Raw genomic sequence first — 20,746 nt, 5'->3', positions numbered from 1 at the left:
TGCAAGCAGAGGTCAGTTTAACAAGGCTCTCTCTCACACAACTGTGAAAAGAACTAACTTTCTTGTGAATATTTTTCTAGAATGTAAAGTAATTAAAACATTAAATACTGAATACGCAAAGATTAGCTCTAAATAGTGCTACATTATGGCCCGTATATTTTAGTCTGATTTTGTAGAGTACAAATCTATATGATACTAATGGCATACAGAGGTACCAAGAGGATTCACTAGTTTCACATGAAATACAAGGAATGGCCTCTTTTTCACACTGACAAATCAATAGGATAATTCTGGAATTCATTAGTGAGGAACACTAACTGATCCAACAATAATAGCTTTATTTCCTCTGCAAAACACTTCAAAATATCTAAATGAATATGGAAATGCATCTTTCTGTGGCAAATTGTTCATTATTGAATCATTATAAACTCTTGTTAGACAAAATTTCTCTCTTTTGCAATGTACAAGATCATTAAAGTGTTTGAGAGCTCCATCATGAAAGACAGTGGTACTTTATAATCCTCTATCTCTCCAGGCAAATATGCTTATGGCTGAACGTAATAGACAAAACAACAACATCCCCTTGACATACAATTCTTTCTTTTTCATGGTGCTTTTAAGTGTTGACAGCAATGGTGAAATATGATTTTGCTCCTTCTACTAGGTTTTAACTATTTCAGTCATATTACTATGTTGTAATAGACACCCATTTTGAAGCATAGATCTCAGAGTACAATCCCCTTTAATCTAGTCAAATCTTTCAAACAAGCATGTCAAGCTCACATTCTCAGTGCAACTCTTTCTTTCCTCTCCAAATCATGAAATGTCTAAACTGAAACCTTTTAGAATAACTTTGTCCTATGCTATAAATGCACATTTTTATGTGTGCAACTGCTAACTACAGTAGCTCACAAAATGGACTGGCTTTTGTGGGTAGAATGGCTCTGCAATTTGGGAGATTCTCCTAACCAAGAACAACCTATGGTTTCCTATCTAGTCAATCTAACATCACAGTCTAAGAACTGTAACTTTAGTTGAAAGATCTCATTTTTCCTTTTTATTTAATGTAAGAGACAAAGAAGCCCAACAATTCAGATACCAGTACTGAGTTATGAAATCCTTTTCACCATGTGTAAGTAACCTTTTCATTTCCTTCTAGTGTTCAACATCTCTTTAGTTCTCTTGGGAGAATTCTGTGCCACTGCGCATGAGCATAATTAATGAGCTGTGCATATTTTTAATTTTTTGTGCAGACAAAAACTTCTGCTGAAAAGTTGCTGCAGTTCCACCGTTTGCCCGCCAGATGGTGCTGTGGCAATAGATCACAGCAGCAGCTCCCAGCAGAAAATAACTTCTGCAGTTCCACCTTTTGCTCACCAGAGGGCACTGTGACACTAGAACATAGCAGCCGCTCCCAACCAGCTAGGGAGAGAAAGAGCCCGCCTTCTTCACAGCGCCTTTCTGGCCAGATCAGGAGACAGGGGCTATGGGGAGACAGACAGTGTGGGGCTGCTGGGGGGTCAGACAGGGGCTCATAAGGGCTAGTGGAGGAGGACAGACTGTGGCAGGGACTGAATGGGAATGGAGACGCAGGGCTACAGGGGGCAGGAAGCGGGTGCAGAGACACACAGGGACTGGGGGGTGGTTGAGTGGGGACACAAAGACACATGGGGACGCGGGAGGGGTGCAGGGCCACATAGGGACAGGGGGTGGCTGAGTGGGGGCACAGAGATATATGTGGACAGGGGGAGAGGGTGCAAGACCACATGGGGATGGGGGGAGTGGGTATCTGAGTGGGGGTGGAGGGACCCATGTGCCTGACTGAATGGAAGAGGCTAGAGATCAGCCAGGGTCTGCATGGGAGACGTTCCCTAACAATCCCAACCTGCCTTCTCCCCCCCACCCGCCAAAAAAATACTTGTTCCATACTTTTCCCACCCATACACAACAAACCTCCAATAATTGGTCCTTCCCAGCAATTATTTCCCTCTCCCTCAGCGTCTCTGTTATCCCTGACTCCCCCCACCTTTCGCACCGTATTGTAGTTTAATGAATTATTATTCAGAGTTCTGTATTAATATACCTAGTAAGGAATCTATTTGTCAAAAAAACATTTTCTGAATCTTTTTTGTTGTCTGTACTGTTACGGACATACTTGCTGACAGGTATTTTGAAATAAAGGACCAAAAATAATTGAAACTGATGTGAGTACTATTTTGACAAATAAAATATGCAGAATTTTGCAGAAATTGAAAATATTGTGCACAGAATTTTTAATTTTGTAGTGCAGAATTCCCCCAGGATACTTTAGGCTTTGTTAGTTAAAATTCACAATGAAGAGGCATGGTACACAGAGTTGTACCTTTTTACCTTTGCAATGCAAACAAAATGAATGTAAATTGTTTTCTGTGAATTGTGCAAAACAGACAATCTTGCTGGCATATTTTTAAACACTATTTTATGGCTCTGGGGTATACATTCATGCAGATGAGCTTTAGAATGTGTTCTATGGACAGACAGAAATTAAAGACAGTAGCTCTAATGGAGGCAAAACCAATGAGAAGCATTAGCTGTAATGCATTACAAAAATATTTTAGTCCACAGCTGTTACAAGCAAGTGATTGATATGCATACCTCTTACGATTCATTTAATTCCCCCTCCAAAGCAATCTCAATGGAGGCTTCTTCTCAAATCTGTACTAATGATATAATTCCATTACGTTTAATAGAATCATCTAGTCATCTTAAGTAAAACTGAAAAGCTAGGATGATACAGTAAGGCCAATAATTTCTGCACTTATTTAAAATTCTACATAGTTTAGGAAATGGGTAATTCAACACAAAACATGAGGACACAGTCTGTCCCTCTTTTGTACTACAAATCAAAATATAGTTCTGCTATAAATATAAATAAATATAAAAAATAATTTAGCAGAAATAAAGCAAACAAAAACAGTAAATTATGTGACTTGGAAGCCATATGTGCCCTTGGATTGGTGTTTTGCTCAAGCCATAAATATATTTAAATGTTTGTCTCTTTTCAGCCTGAGGCAAAAAAATCTGATTTTGTTATATGAAACAATAAGGGAAAAATCTTTGTCCTCTAGCATGTTAATAGCAAGCCGCAAACTTTACTGATTTCACTGATCTTCAAATATAACACCACTGACCTAGTGATATGGACTATATATTTTCATATATACACATATATATACACAGTTATTTTAAAACCACACTATTATATTCTGAGATTCATAAGTAAGATTTAAAAGGATAACTGCTTTTAGCAATAGATGCATTCTGCTATCAGACTTTGTCTGCTTTTACACTTTGCAGACAATTAAAGTAGTAAACAAAGACAGAGCAAAGTAGAAAGATTTCCAAAAGAAATTGCAGACCACCAGGATTTGGATTTAGTTAATCCACTTAGATTACCATGGCTATGTCTTAAAAGGACAATGCTGAGATCACAAAATAGGTCACATACACAAGAAACAAAATACATAAGTAAAACAATGTCAACTTTACAAATACAAAGCAAATGTATAGAACCATCTCTAAATTTAAGGCACAAACTAGACAGCATTTGCCCCAAGACATTGCTCTGCCGAAGAGTAAGTATTTGAAATTGATGTTTTTAGGCCACAAGTTCAGAGGGGGGAAAAGACAACCATCAGTACATTAAAATGTTCTAGCAATAGTGGTGTCCAGGCAAAAAAACCCAACTTGTTTAACAGCTAGACTGATAACGTGTCGCTTTCTTCGCAGTTTTGACATTGTTCTCAGTTTCAAAAACAGAGGGTGGGGGAACCACAGGCACAGAAACAGTAACAGCTGGAGTTACTGTATGTATGTAAATCACCGCATATTGAAAGGAATCTATACTGTATGTTACAATCTCAATTTTGCTAGAATATCAAATGCAAATATCACCAAAGATACTGACGTTTGAAAAGAGACTGTGCAAGCAAACAAGGAGAAGGACAACAATGAAGTGTTAACTGGAGAACAACCTACAAAAATATGCAATTCAGTGTTCTATATTCTTAGAAACTGACATCTAAATATTGCAAAAAGTGCATAAGAGTGACAAATACTCAATTTCTTTGCAGCAGAAAAAACAAAACAAGTCTTTAGAAGTGCTTTGTCTTCCAAACTGTAAGAAATCACAGTTTATCCATAGCTTTCTAGATCAGCTATGTAAAATACTGGCACTTCAACCTCTTTCCAAAATCATGGATAATGTCCCAGTATTAAGAAAGCTGCATTTTTAATGGAACTTGCTCTATGAAGAAAGACTTAGATAGCAAACCACTATTTCCATGAGAAATGCAGTAACTTCCAGATGCTTGATGTGCCAGGCCTAGACAAGGGGATGAAAAATGTCTCTTTCTGACCAAAGAGGCTTTGAGGGGCTACTCGCAAAGAATTACCAACTTACCCATCAGATTTGAGTTCATGAAAGGTGTCGGGGACAATCCTTCATGGGGCCCTAATCGACTGTCATTCAAGTGATCACCATAATGAGGGCTGTCTGCAAAACCCTAAGGAAAAAAAAGACCAGAGTATTAAACAGATTATTTGGCAGCCCTGCTAATTGAGTGTAATGACACTCTCCTAATTAAATGTATAGCATTGCAATGGTCATTCATCATAAAGTTGGCTTTCAGGTCTGAATATCTTGTGGAAAACACACTCTGCCCATATTTCATACTGTTTGACTCCTCTCCCCCTCCCATCTGAAAAGAAGCTGCATCATTTTTCAACCTAATAAGTTGTGTTTCCATGGATAAAGTTTCCAAAAATTAAATAATATAGAAGTATTACAATCTTTTTGCAGCTAGAGCACTATAGCTTCTCCTGAAATGTAGTGTTAGGCTGAAGTTATGACTGACATGAGTTTAAAGATCACTGTTCACATCTTCAAGCACAAGATATAAGGTCTGGCATGAGGAGAAAATGTATTCCAGTGAATGAGAAGAGGAAATACCGCTCCTCCTTTGAAGGCTAAATTAAGGTTACAGATTAATAGGCATTTTAGTGCTATCAAGCACTAAATGCCACTGCTCATCTACAACAGGTTTGCTTACAAGAACTGATTAAGCTTAGAAACCCAGCTCTGCCACCTGTCCTGCAAACAAGCATTCAAAATAAAAGGTTATTTGCACCCTTTCTAATATTAGTGTAGCTAACCTAATATGCTTGGAAAGATGACTCATGTGTAAACAGGAAATACTGGCTTATCTGATAGCTTGCTCCAGAACCATGAAGAGAACAAGCAATGGATGTAGCAAACCCCTTAATGTTTCAAGCTGCACATATTGTTCCATTAAGGCAATTATTCAATTTCCTTCCATGTAGGTCAGAATGCTTTAATCTTTTTCAAACAATATTGAGCCCTAACTAGGAAAATGGTGTTAGCCACACAGACTGGTCATATGTATATCTGGTTAAAGGATTACACTGAATCAAAAATATATTAAATAGGACTTTGCTCTCAAAATTGCATCTGCTTCATAATGAAAGTTTTGCACAATATTCAGTAAAATCTTGCTTAACTTAAAGTGTCTGGCTACTCATTTGTTTAAATTTCCTCATACTAAATGCTACACAAACTTAAAGCAGAGGCCCAAGTAAGGTGGGGGTGGGGGGGGTGGGAACTGCTCAGGCTCACAGCAACCAGAAACCACCCAGAATCCCCTGGGACTATAAAATCATCAATCACTGAACATTTATCATTTTCCAGACTGCAGGCTCACATTCAAGACGACATTAATGGGGCTGAAACAGGCCTCACTATCTTTGCAGGCGTGCTGTCAGTTCAACCAAAGGGCTAGTAACTGAGGGCTAAATAACTGTCAAATCACTCCAACTGCTTATGGATGCATGTCACAACTCCTTCTGCTATTCTGCTTTAAAAGTAATCTTCTGGGAGTCCCAACTCCCAAATGAATCTTTGGCTCATTTTATCTACTTCAGAATCAGTGATACACATGTGACAGACATTCAGAAAGAATCTTAGTGACATTTACAACTTGGTTATGACCATAAGGGTGTCCTGTGGTAACCATGACCTAGCCCCGTCTGTCAGATAGGCAGCATGTAGCAGCAGCTGCCCAGGAAATGGAGTGGCTTGTAGCTAAGGTCACCACATGTGATTTATTTTTGTGTTGAAATCAAACAACATATTAAATGAAGAAACAAAAGATTTTACACATAATATATGGTCTATGCAGTAATCTCCAAGATGCTTAGTTTACGGTTTAATTCGTCAGCTTGTGATCAGACATTGAAAAAAAAAATCCCAGTAAAATTGATATCAAGTACATAGAAATCAACAACCATTTTACAAGACAGCACTTAAATAAGTTTAAAAAAAAAGAAAGAAGAACCTGATAAGTAAATTATTAATAAAGACATTCCATATACTACAGATAGAGAAAAAGCAGCAACACAGGCCAGCTCCAGAAACCTAAAAAAAAAAAAAGAAAAAAGAAATCCTAAAAAGACTATTTTTTCTTTAAGTATTCCATCTTTGGTGCAGGCAGAATACACCTCTAAAACAAGACTCATTTCACGAGTCAACATAATTTGGGTTCTCTTACAAAGCATAAGAGCGACAAATCCCTATCCAATACCCAGGGTTAACTGCCCCAAAGAACAAAAGTTAGTGTTATAATCTAATACTTTTAGGGATTTGGGGGGGGGGGGGCGGGGGCAGGGGAGAAAGATAAAAAATTATACTGGGGGTGGGAATTTACATGAATGGCAAGTCTTTTACTCTCCTCCTGTCAATACTTCAGTAAAAGTGATTCTTCAGATTTCATTTCACATACTTATTTATTCATTAGACTTGGTTTCCCTTTGATCATGAGCCACCATCTGATTACAAGACCCTCATAATCATATTATTATAGTAGTTATTCCTAATTAGTTCTGAGTTGTTCTAAAAGGGTTCTTCCAAATATTATATGCCATTAGACATTCAAAAGTTTATTTCAAAATGTGTTCATATGCATCCACACACCACTGATGGAGTTGGTCTACCTAAGCTAAATTAAAATTAATATTCATTGAGCCCGATTCTCCATTGTATTGCATATTGTACAGTTATTTACACCTGTGCAGAATATAACCTGCACCAAATGGCTTTGTCTCCCTCTGCTGGCTAGACCAAGCACAGAAGTTTATTGAACCTGCTACCACCTTTGAGATTAGATATTCAGACAATCTTAGTGACTGGTCCTGGTGCTTCAGCTCAAATACTAGAGATTTGTGGTTTAAGACCCAGGAATCCTCGGTTCAAAGCCCCACAGATGACTCAGACAGGGCATCATTACAAACATGAGTGCAAAGCAGCTGTAAAATGCTACCATTCTGATTTGATAACATTTCACAAATGGTATGCAAAAGAAATCAAGAAAAATGATAAAAGACATAAAAAGGAAATTGATTTAAATTAAAACAGATATTTTCCCACGAAATAGTAGTCCTTTATATTTCTCTAGTTGTGTCTAGAATTCCCAGTACCTTTAAATATCGGTATATCATTGTTCGCTTACACAAATTCTGTTAAGTTCTATATGCAAGAACTTTAATCTGTCACGTGTCTCGAAACCTTAAGATGCAATATAGTTGTAGGTTGAGAATTCAGATTACTAAATAAGGGCATGGCTACACTTGCAGATGTAGAGTGCCGGGAGTTGAACCAGCCCTCGGAGATCGCAGCAGGGAAAGTGCTGCCCTGTGTTCACACTGACAGCTGCAAGCGCACTGGTGTGGCCACATTTGTGGCACTTGCAGTGGCATTGGGAGCGGTGCATTATGGGCAGCTATCCCATAGAGCACCTCTTCCCATTCTGACGCTGTGGCTTGTGGGAAGCGGAGGGGGGGCGGGACATCATGGGTCTTGTCCCAATGCCCCGTGATGCATCACTTCGCATCCCAGCAATCCCTGTGCTTCCGTCCACATTTGGCGCCATCTTTCCACAGTTTTTGTACTGCGCGCTCTATCTTCCCTTTCAGTCTGCAGAAATGGATCTCAAACTTGTGAGGAATATTCTGATGGGTCTCGCCAGCACATCACGAATTGCAGTCGAGTTACTCCTTAAGCTACAAAGTGACAGTGAGGAGTCCGATGATGATGTCTACACACAACGCATACAAAACGAGATTGCTTGTGGCATTCACGGACATGCTCATGACAGTGGAACGCCGCTTTTGGGCTCAGGAAACAAGCACTAAGTGGTGGGATCACATCGTTATGCAAGTCTGGGCTGCAGAACTTTTGGATGAGGAAAGCCTCTTTCATGGGACTGTGTGCTGAGCTCGCCCCCACCATGCGGCACCAGGACACAAGATTGAGAGATGCCCGGCCAGTGGAGAAATGCATGGCTATTGCAATCTGGAAGCTGGCAACTCCACACAGCTACCAATCAGTCACTAACCAGTTCAGAGGGGGAAAGTCGACCGTTGGAATCGTGTTGATGCAAGTGTGCAGGGCCATTAATCACATCCTGCTCAGAAGAACTGTGACTCATGGCATAACACACCTGTGCTGTGTGGGAGGAGGGAAGGGGGCAGGGTGGGGAACGGGACAATCACAGACTTGCATATGTCCTGTTATCCTATTTAGCCTTCCTGTCTGGAGTGCCGTGCAATGAGTGCTGCACTGCAGGCTGCCTAAAATTCATGGTGATGGGGGTTGAGTGCAGTGGGTAAGGGTCGTAGTTTGCAGGGCTGGGTGGTGAAGCTACAGGTGTTGGAGACAACTGGTGGCAATAAGAAACTGGATGTTGGGGAAAGTGGGTTGTCAGTGACATGGGGGCACAAGGGAAAGAGTTTTCGGACAAGGGCTGCAGGGGGGGCAGGCGCGGATCTGCTCCGTCTGCAGTGCTATGAGTGCCTGCATCACATCCACTTGGCGGTCCACAATGCTTAGGAGCCGCTCCGTGGTTTGTTGCCGGCCATCAGCATTCTCCTGGCGGAGCCTCCTTTCGGTCTCCCGCCACTCCTGTACTTTTTGATTTTCAATAAGGGACTGCTGCATGAAGTCATACAGAAGGTCCTCCTTGCTTCTTCGCGGACGCTTCCTGATTCTTTGCAACCTTTCGGCGGTTGATAACAAGGACAGCTGGGATCTCAAGGTTGCATCTGTAAAGCCAAAATGCAACATTTAACAGAGGCAGCATCGTTCACACTAGACAGAGCAATGATTCAGCCAAACTTGAAGACAAGCACAGTGCACACAATAGCAGAAAGTGCCCATCCCAAAGCGAGCGCATACAACCCACAAGAGCCTCAAAATGGTGAGTAACCACAGGGACAAGGGGGAACGGATTGTTTCAGGGCCGTACTGTCCTCTGGGGTTCTGTGCCTTAGGGAGAGCCAATAGCTGCAGGGGACCCCTATACTGAACACTGTCCCCACATTTTCCATACATTATCTTCGTCCTGGAAGATATCTCGCTGCTGAGGGTGACCTGGGAACCAAGGGAAAGTCTTCTACTACAATGTGGCTTCCACCCTGGCCTTTATGCCACTTGCTTGTGTGCAGCAACGGTCCCCCGACCCCTCACAGCATAGTGGCGCGGACGTGTTAGCCTTACAGGGGCAAGGAGCACAGTAGCTCTGCCAAGGAACCTGCTCAAGTGGATTGCCCAGCTTCTGCATGAGACCTTTAATGAGATCACTGAGGCCGATTACCCCGATGTGAGAGAGCACATCAATGCCCTATTCCGCATCTAGGCATGCATGCAGCCCTAACCCTTCTTTCTGCAACCCTCCTCACCCCATGAGCCCGCACTGAACTACCACCTTCCCAAAATAAAAGCCACTTACCAGGCACCTCCTCTGCTGTTTGTTCTTCCACAAGTACTGTGACTGGCTACCTTCCTCCTGGCTTGAAAACAACTCCTGGATGCATGCATCTAGGGATGCAGGGCCATCCTCTGGCTCTGGGCCCCCTCCTCCTCAGCATCCTCGCTCCCACTTTCCTCCTCCTGCCTTGTTGCACTCTGGGCTGCCACGGCCTCTGAAGAGTCCATGGTGCTCTTCGGAGTGGAGATGGGGTCGCCCCCAAGTATCTCGTCCAGCTCTTTGTAGAAATGGTAGGTTGTGGGTGCAGCACTGGAGCCGTGGGTTTTCCACCCGCGCTTTGTGGTAGGCGTTCCGCAGCTCCTTCACTTTAACCCTGAACTGCATCCCGGTCATGGCCCCTTTCTATCATGGCCCTTGATATCTGCCCAGAGGTATCATAATTCCTATGGCTGGAGTGCAGCTGGGACTGGACAGTTTCCTCCCACCAAACCCTGATGAGGTCCAGCACCTCGCCATTGCTCCATACTGGGGATCGCCTGGTGCGTGGATGCATGGTCACCTGGAAAGATGCACTGAGCGCACTACACGCCTTGCTGAGCAAACAGGAAGGGGAATTTCAAAATTCCCAGAGAATTTAAAGGGTGGGTCTGATGGTTGATCACCTAGGGGCAGGGCAGTAGAGTTCAAAGTGATGACCAGAGTGGCTAAAACAGGCACTGTGGGACACTTCATGGAAGCTGATCAGAGCGCATTAATAGACCAGGGTGTCCACACTGGCATCATGGCGCTCCAGCTGGGGCACAGCAAGCTTTATGCTTCTCATGGAGGTGGATTACCAGGGGCACTCCAGCCGCAGAATCCGGGCACACTACATGGCTTGCCAGTGTGGACACCTCAGGACTTAGGGCGCCTGGGGCTGATTTAATGCGCTCCAACTCGCAAGTGTAGCCAAGGCCTAAGAAGATAGAAGGTGGCACAGACTCAGCAATTCACAAAGTAAAACTGCTGTTCTAGTAAGAATGTTACTCTCTATCCCTCTACTACAATGACAACTCAAACTGGTCAGATTATCTCTAGAGTTCCTATAGCATGGCTGTGGTCCCAAATTTATCACTGTCTGGGGGTACTAACCACTGGAGATCAAGGCAGTTTTGTTTGTTGGGCTATTGTGCATCTGGTGCCCAAGGCAGCCTGAATTTCAACAGAAACACAGTCCTTCTTTATAACTGCCAAGCCAACGTGAGTAACCATTCAGAACACAATGGGGGCTTAACTGTCTTCAGCTAGCCTTGCTGGTATGTGACTTGAGAAAGACTAGGGAGTAACAAGAATAAAACATTAATCAAAGGCCTTGATTTTCCTTTGACTTGTTTTATCTATAGTCAGACAATGACTTTATCCACATATCAGTAATACACCTCTACCTCGATATAACGCGGCCCCATATAACACAAATTTGGATATAACGAGGTAAAGCAGTGCTCCAGGGGGACGGGGTTGCGCACTCCGGTGGATTAAAGCAAGTTCAATATAACGCAGTTTCACCTATAACGCAGGAAGATTTTTTGGCTCCCGAGGACAGCGTTATATCGAGGTAGAGGTGTATTTAGATAGGCTACAAGCTTCTATCAAAGAGTCAACCTTTTAACACATTGGAACAGCTGGTAAGTCAGAGAAAAAGACATCTCTTAAAACAAGTAAGTTGTTGCATATAAATGCATGCAGCTGAGCAGATGTCCTGATTTTATAGGGACAGTCCTGATATTCGGGGCTTTTTCTTATATGGGCATCTATTACCCCCCACCTCTGTCCCGATTTTTCATACTTGCTGTCTGGTCACCCTAAATGCATGTGCCAGTGCAAAGGAGTCACAGCTAACTAAACTGAACAAAGAGCAGCATTAACAACCATAAAATAATACCTCACATCAACAACATGCTAGAATTCACAAACTATAGCTACCAAAATCACACCGATGTTACTTAAAAATTCAGCTTAATATCAGTGCTTCACTTTAATAATGAGCACAAATCCCTTTAACAGGCATCTTGGGCATTTTCCTGTGCCTTGATCCAAGCAGAAACTTTATTCCAGAACTCAACTATTTTGAACTGCAAACCAAATGAACTCATTTTTAGATGCTATGTGTCTAATTTGCTTATTTCTTCTATGACTTCATTTTCTTTGGAAATTCCACCTTCTCATATCACTTCCTGACTCCATGGTTCTTCTTATGCCACATGCAACAAATGTTTATAAACCATGGTAACCTTCCTGAGTCTATCTGGCATAAATACAGTCAGAAAAAAAATGAAGTAAAGCAGTTTAAGGCACACTCCCAAGGTTGGAAGGTCTAACATTTTATTTGCTTTTAATAATTTTCATCCTTCTACTGCCAAGTTCTGTCCGATTCTCTGAATGAGGTTCATAAGTAAAACAAACCAACCAACAGCTGCACTGTGATTTCATCTGCCTGTTACGTCTCATCTTAAATTAAAATTGTAAACTGCTTGAATTGTTTCTTAATATACATGCTTGTATGGTTCCTGGTAAAATGGGTTCCCAACCTTGTTGGGGGGGGTCTCTAGTTACTGCTGTCAATAAGAAAAATAATTTAGTAGTAATAAAATCAATGCTAGTGCATTAAAGAGCCTACAAATACCACTACCATGGTAGCATGCTGGCTAGCATGCGTAAAATTAACCTGTGCAAATATCTACTACAAGTTGCACTTCCTTGCTATGTCTGTCTATTATGTTCTTCTATTTTACCATCTGCTTACACAAAACCTGATCTTAAATGTCTTAGGGTAAGATTTTCAAAAACGTCTAACTGCTTATACCCGTATAGCTTATAAGCACAGTTATACAGGTATAACTGCATCTACACTAGAGTTTTTACTGACATATCTTAATTGGTAAATATTAAAGAGTCATGCCCTAACCAACATGTTTATGTTGGTAAAACTTGTGTGTGTACACCAAGTCTTAGGAGCCTAAGTCCCATTGACAGTCACTTTTGAAAATGGGACTTGTACTTCTGAAAATGTTACCCTTGATATTTTGGGCGATATCCTCGAAATTAAGCTATAAACTTCAACAGGGTCAGGATTTCACCTTTAAAATTTAGACAAACTTAATTCTGCCCACCTGCTGGCAATCTGAATTAAGTAATTCATAGCAAGTTACACAAACTTGACTAACAACAGGGCAATCCAAGTCTGTTTAAAAAAGGGGGGGTGGGAGGGGAGGGAGAGAATAAAACAAAAACAGTGGTTCAAGTATTCCCACTCCATACCTCCACCAGCCTTTACTCCCACCTGTTCTCCACTTCAAAAAGCAAACCTTGTATTGTCCCAAGTTATGCTCTTTCAGAACAGAATACTGGGCAGAAAATTACATTCTTTTGTCCTAAACTCACTGAAGGCAGCAAAATTTCTTTTTGAAGAGCCAAGTCATAAATTTCACTTCATTGTCCCTGTCTTCTCCATTCTCCTCAGTAGATAACTACGAAGTAGTTTGCACAAAGTACATACGCACATTGGTCCCTCACTTACTTACTATCACCGCTCAGCTATAATTGTTATTGTAGGTCAAATAAATTATAGTGCAGCCTTTTATTTTCCTCAAATACTCTAAACTAGAGCAAACAGCTGAGGTCCAGTTTTGTCGTCTCTCCCCCCCCCCCCCCCCCACGACCCCTCCTATATAGGACCTGGGAGACAAACCAAAATCCAACCCAGCTGTGCCTCATAACTGAGCTTCAATGATTCAAGCTGAGTGTTTGCTTTTTGGCTACTTGTTTAATATAGTGTTAGCATTTAAATGATCACAGCTAAGCTCTGACGTTAACATTCCATTAAAACAAATGGCAGAGTTCACACTTCTGCTACTGTTTCAATCAGTATATCTGTAGACTGAAAAAAAACAGTGCATTAACATAAGTAGCAAAGACTATCTTTTCCGGCTGTGAAGAACATGGGAGGTACCTGTACAATTTACATAAGCATTGTGTGTATCTCTGTTTGATTACTATGGTATGACTGGCTCTATGAAACACTAAGGCCTTGCCTACAACTAAAATGTAGGTTGACCTAGCTACATCACTCAAAGCTGTGAAAAATGTCAGGCCCTACGCGACCTAGGTCAACTTAACCCCCAGTGTAGACGCAGCTAAGTCAATGGAAGAATCCATTCTTCTGTTGGCCTACCAAATTCCTTTCTAGGGGGTGAATTTACTACACCAACAGAAAACCCCCTTCCATCACTGTAGTAAGAGTCTATGTCACAGCGCTGTAGCTGCAGCTGTGCCACTGTAGCATTGGTAGTATAGACATACCCTAAAGAGCTAATTCCAGTCCACCTGGAACTCTCCTCACCTACCCAGGAACCAGGAAATGACTAATTCAATTGCTGGTGCACAAATGGACTACACAGTAAATCCACCACTGGAAGTCTAGAGACATGCATAAACTGGACTGACCAGGTTCAGATGTCCCAGAATGAAGGGGACTGTGAAATGGATGAAAGACAGCCTATGAACTCATGGGAGGGACATGGCATGGTTAGACTGAGAAGCAGGGCTTGCATGAGTGCAATCTGCCTTATCCAGACCCCATGCTTGGGGGCAGTCCTGGGACAAGGGCAGCCTACTTAAACTTGCAAGGAAAGGCCAAGATTTAGATAAGATAGTATATGGACAGGCATTTTGTTGTTTTAACCCCTTTAATTCCCCCCCTAGAAAGGAATTTGGTAGGCCAACACGAAGAATGGATTCTTCTGTTGACTTAGCTGCGTCTACACTGGGAGTTAAGTTGACCTAACTATGTCATGTAGGGCCTGACATTTTTCACAGCTTTGAGCGATGTAGCTAGGTCAACCTACGTTTTAGTTGTAGGCCAGGCCTTAGTGTTTATGTTCAAAAACGATAAATAAAATATATTTTGTTCTGAACAAGCGGTTCTCAGTCACTGTACTTGCATGCTGGTCACAGGCTCCCAAAGGGAAGTCTTCAGCAGGGACTAAAATCCAGTTGGACATACTGAGGACACAGTTGGTAAACAAGAGTACTGTAACCTGGTGACCTAGTCTTTGAGCAGAGGTGAATTGCAGTATTCCACACAAAGTATTACAGTGCAGGCCAGCCACTTAGAGTGTCCACAGAGAGACAGTGGGGTCTAAGGTGCAGCTCACCCTGGAACTGTAACACAGGTATTGTAGATATCTCCTGAAAAATATGAAATTTCCATTAAAGTTCTAGAACATACAGAAAGATACAGTACATGTAAAGAACCTTTGTGTCAGTACATGTAAAGAACCTTTGATTTAAATCACCAGTCTGGAAGTCTTGATTTAATCATGGATTTCTACATAAAAGTGCGTTCTTGTTGGTTGTTATAACCTTAATACATATTCTTCACAATTCTGAGATAGAGGAGACCCAAATTGGGTCTCTTTTACGGCCTGCTGTCATTATAAGTATTCCCCTTTTAGTGAGAGAATGGTATGGTAGATCTCAAATCAATAAAGGCGACACTCAGAAAGATCTCAAGACTTCTGGAATATGCTGCTCAAACGGTTTCACTTTTGTTTCTACTGCCTGTCCCTCCCTTCTCACATTTCTCTCCAGACTTCTTCTCTTTGTCCAGATCTAATCCGCACCCAACAATCTTCTATTCATTGAATTTTTTGAAACTTTGCACTTTTAGAGAGAGGTAAGGGATTGACTCTGTACACAAATTTGCAGAGGACAATAGGATTGAGGTCTGTTATTTCTCACCTCTATATATTATTTATTTATTTAAAAACTTTTTTTTGCTGTTAACAAGCATGTTATCTCTGGAGACACAAATCCACAGTTTGAGAACTACAAAACTAAGGATCTCTGACGGTATCTTCTAAACATAGCACTGAGTCACATTGGGTAGATAGAAAGATTAACCTAAATAATCTATACAGAAACCCCTGTATCTTAATTAGAACTATCTTTAGCTAGGTTTTTTCCTCAAAAAGCATTTTATCAAAAAAAATCCGATTTAAATGAAAAAAAGTCAGATTGTTTTTATTTTTTAAAAAGAATCATTGATTTTTATCCACTCTGCTTTGTGTATATTTTCATTCTAACAATACTATTGTAATGGGTCTAAATTTTCATTCACAATTAACAAACATTAAACACCAGTTCAAGCTACAAAGCACAATTCCCATCCTCGAGCAGTTTCCTCCATGACTGACACTAATGCTGTTTATTATTAAAAACAACAAGAAAAAGAGGCTTCTGCTGTAAGTATGTCACCTTCCTCTTTGCCCTGGAGATCAACCGCACTATATTGATGATATGCCTCAGCTCCAATTGCCCAAGGTGGAAAAAAAACCAGTGATCTCACACTGCACCAAAGAACCAACACTAACACCTCAGGTTATGAATTTTAAGGGCATGTGAAACATTCGAAAAGTCTCACAGTAATGGTTAGTAAATATTTAATATGGGTAACAGAACAGTCACTTTCTCAAGTGCAAAAACCAACCAAACTGGAAATGGATGGACATGGGGATGACAGGTTCAGTGTTATAATCAGTGTCCATTTGAAAACAATGCTGACATGTTTCAACAAGATGACAAAAAATCATATTTAAGATAGTCATTACAATGAAAGAGAGGAGCAAGACATATTGGTCCAGCATAGCTCACACCTTACAAATCCACAGTTGACACAACAACCTCAAGTAAATATTAGAGAATGGTTATCACCATTATAAATGGCTGCAGATTAAGAATCCAGATAGTCAGGTTTAAAGACAATGATTCAAATCGTGCATGACACTTACAGTCTAAAAGCTACACACAGTATTTAAAGTAATTCCACCAGAAGATAGCAAGATTAATTGTTTACAATTCAGTATAGAATTAGTCACACATGGTTCTCAGCCTGGAGATTGTGAACACTACCATTTTTTATGGCTAGTTAGAAGTGGAGAAGACAGGAAACTTTTTTCCTGATGTTACATAGGATTTGGGTACACATAAGGTTGAGAATGACTGTACTACTTCATAAATAAACATTGTATAAACTTCTCCCTTATAATCAAAGACAACTGAAAAACCCTACTTTTCACCCAGTTTTTGTTCACCTTGTCAACACCCAGCCTTTTCAATCCAGCAATACTATTGTCTGGCTCTATTATTTGGTATTCTGTCTTTCCTTGGTATAATACCACTTGCTCCACAAACCTGCTATGCAGTTTGAAATCATGATAGGTAACTGAACTGCACCCACATAGCAGAAGACAAACTTGGCCTTTGGTCCACTTTCTCCATATGATTTACATTTGTCTACTACCGCTACAACTCTAAGCAGCAAGGCTGGACTGAGTTCAACTCAGACATCAAGAGCTGCATTGGAGTGACAGGAAGAAAATATCTTCTCTCCCTATCGGAGGCATGCGAACTCTGCAGCTGCCAGCATACTGAGGAGTGAGACACAGGAATTCTAACCCATATCTCTTGTTTTACTGGACTTTTGAGCTGCCCAATTCTTAGTTTCTTTCAGCTTAATAAGTCACATACACAACAGAAGTTACTTAAAGGCTAGGGCAAAAGACAAGGAGCTAGGTACCGCCAAGCTCTAATCCTGATAGGGATGGGCAAGTCACCACCTTTCAATTGCTCAGTCTCCCAAAATAAGAAACTGAATATTTACCGGTTTCAGAGTAGAAGCCGTGTTAGTCTGTATCCGCAAAAAGAACAGGAGTACTTGTGGCACCTTAGAGACTAACAAATTTATTAGAGCATAAGCTTTCGTGGGCTACAGCCCACTTCTTCGGATGCATATAGAATGGAACATATATTGAGGAGATATATATACACACATACAGAGAGCATGAACAGGTGGGAGTTGTCTTACCAACTCTGAGAGGCCAAGTAAGAGAAAAAAAACTTTTGAAGTGATAATCAAACTAGCCCAGTACAGACAGTTTGATAAGAAGTGTGAGAATACTTACAAGGGGAGATAGATTCAATGTTTGTAATGGCTCAGCCATTCCCAGTCCTGAGCTAGAATTGATATGCAGACTAGACACAATCAACTCCGGTTTGAATAAGGACTGGGAATGGCTGAGCCATTACAAACATTGAATCTATCTCCCCTTGTAAGTATGAAATAGTACTCAATTTTGGAATGGTCACAGATTCCCCTGGTTTCTAAGTCAAGAATTACACTGAAGTTGTATGGATTTAATTAGTGAACCACTGAATCTAGTTATCCCAAATACACAATTGTACATTAAAATCTCCTAAAATGAGCATCACTCTACTATATTAAATAGGAGAATGTTTGTTTATTTGGCTTTTTCCCCCAAGTATCATGCACAAAGAACTATGTTTTATTGTTGGAAACAGATTTCAATGCTTCTCTCAACACTCTAGGAAATTATATCCCTATGCAACCTACAAATTGAATTGAATAATTAACTAACTACTATAGCCTTTAAACGAAGATTGGAAAACGTTGAAAAAAAACGAGAAACTAGAATATTAATAAATGTATCCAAGATATTTTAAAAAGGAATGCCCTACCATAGATACCTACATATGGTGTTTGGAGCCTAAATTTTGGCACTCATTTTTTAGAAAATGTTGGGCATATATCAAATTAGTCACATAAACACATGTAATGTTATATTTGGAAAAGCCTCCTGACCCTTTAGTGCAGGAAGTTTTGTTTGTTTTTTAAAACAGAATTTCACACCAGATCATCATCTCAGGTACAGAATTATAAACTAGAGGAAGCATATAAACAGCAAGAAACAAAGGACAAAAAGGACACAAACACAATAGACTTGATAACACTTACTGGATTTCTGTGCCCCTCTTGTCTCGCTTTGCTATTTAACAGCTTCCTCTCTCGTTTTGTACCTGAGGTTAAGAGGTATAAAACACTATTTCAAAACTTGCTGTCTTTTCTTGATACTGTTTTAGATTTCTTACCAAATTAAAATCTACTATTGGTGTTAAAAGTGAAGTTGGATGGACCCAAACTATACCCCATTTGGCCTCTAAAATATATATTCAGCTATTTTAGACTTAAGGATAGTTAAGCCGTACAATCTGTTGATGCTAGAGTACTGTCTAAATCTAATGTATCAGTCCAACTCTGGTTTCAGGTACTTTTACATGACTGTGTATTTAGAAGAGACAGCTACAGTGAATGTATATATGTACACGGAAACAATTGTTCCTAGATGCAAAGGAAGGCAGATCCAATATTTATTTTATTATATACGCCAGAACTGCACACACTTGCAACTTAGATGCCAGGAAGAAAATACAATAGTTAAATTATGGCCTAGGTTTTTGGCTGTTAAATCCTAAGGAAGCCTACTAGGGGAAGAAATGGCTGATTTTAGCATTTTTAAATATTCTTCCTTTGGAGAGAGACATCTGAACAGATGCAGAACTAAGTCGCTCCTTTTATTAAAAGGGCATTGTTAGAACAAAACCAAAACAAAGAAAATAAAGCCTCAAACACACAGGTGTTTAATTCACAAAAATTAAAGCCACCATTATCCAAAGTGCAGTAAAGACTATAGTAGAAGTAGAATAACCTTTAATTAAAAGAATGTTTATCCAAGACAAAGAGATTATACCAATTTGTTCCCAAGTTATGAGTTTTCTTCTACAACGGACAATTCACAAAGAAAGTGGAAATGCTGGAGGTTGGGAGGCATATCATTACTGGAAGAAAAACTCCTGAGAGCTATGGGCCAAAATCTCACTGGATTCAGTTGACATATCTGTCAGTTAAGTACAGCAGAATTAGTGTCTAAGGGTTTTTAGCAAGACTTTCAAAGAGCATCTTTACATCTTTCCATAACAGATGTCCATGAGGCTGCTACAGTGCTAATGCAAAGGGTCATGAATCCAAGTGGACAAAAAAAAAAAAACATTGTTAACTGTATGTTACTCTAAGGGGAGGACCATATGTATGCTAATCAGCATTGGGGCACCTATCCAATGTCCAAACATCGCTATACTTGTCCCTTTTCATATGACCTAGGATTCACAGGAAAGCACGTAATCACAACAGGAAGAAAGGTGGACACAGCATAGTAAATATGACTTCAGTCTAATCAGCTGAAAGGGCAGGTTTCAAGGTTTTCAAGAGTTCCACTGGACCCACTAATTCCCATTTCTGATCCATTCCTGTAAAAGAGAAAGTCTTCATGCCCAAATCAACCATTTCTGATGATTCTTCCCATAAGTATTTACAATGAAAAACCCAGTTTATCATAGTCTTCAGATAGGGAGCAATCTAAACGGGTGGCCACAGTTCATTGTGTCAGATTTATGGGTGTCAAGGTACAGGATTTCATATAAACGTTCACAGGTCCAACACATTGTCATTTTAAGCACCCCTTTTTAAATGAGAAATTTACATCTATGACAGGACTGACAATCATGCACAGTGTAATTTGTACACAAAAGTTGCCTATCTTGATTTGTGCCTCTTTCTACATCCAGATCTGAGATTATCACAGTAATACTGTGCAGAAAGCCATGTAGAAAAGTGCTTCCTAATTTGCTTTGCTAGGATGGTAGTCAACATTCCCAGAAAGCCTCACAAATGTAAGCTAAGTGATGGGACGTTAAATACGTGTAATGAAGTGACTGTCAAACATAGGTTTTCAAGCTTATTTGTTAAGGTTTACAGCTAAATATGTAGGCTGGGATTTTCTAAGGGGCCTAAGGGAGTTAAGTGCCTGACTCCCACTGAATTTCATTTCATTTTCAATGGGAGTTGGGTTCCTAAATTCTCTAGGCACTTTTGAAAATCCCAGCCATATTCTGTCACTGATTTAGAGTCAAACATTTAAGTCAATGTAGTCTGTCTTTTAAAGGAGAACTCCCGCATTAGGCTACAAGTAGATAAA

At 40.4% G+C, this 20,746-nt stretch overlaps 1 protein-coding gene across 7 annotated transcripts in view; it reads right to left on the bottom strand.

The window, feature by feature from the left end:
• TCF12 (transcription factor 12) overlaps positions 1-20,746 on the bottom strand; it is a 308,920-nt gene that overhangs the window by 161,856 nt on the left and 126,318 nt on the right. For 6 of the 7 annotated variants that reach the window (XM_054041495.1, XM_054041496.1, XM_054041494.1 and 3 more), the window contains one exon: positions 4,442-4,544. In XM_054041495.1, coding sequence (XP_053897470.1) covers positions 4,442-4,544 — 103 coding nt within the window. Of the gene's footprint in view, positions 1-4,441; positions 4,545-20,746 lie in introns of those variants that run through there. The other variant, XM_054041499.1, reaches the window with a different exon arrangement.

This window comes from Malaclemys terrapin, chromosome 10 (assembly GCF_027887155.1).
Source record: "Malaclemys terrapin pileata isolate rMalTer1 chromosome 10, rMalTer1.hap1, whole genome shotgun sequence".
In the NCBI taxonomy this organism is placed as follows: Eukaryota; Metazoa; Chordata; order Testudines; family Emydidae; genus Malaclemys; species Malaclemys terrapin.
This window is presented reverse-complemented; position numbering and strand designations above follow the sequence as displayed.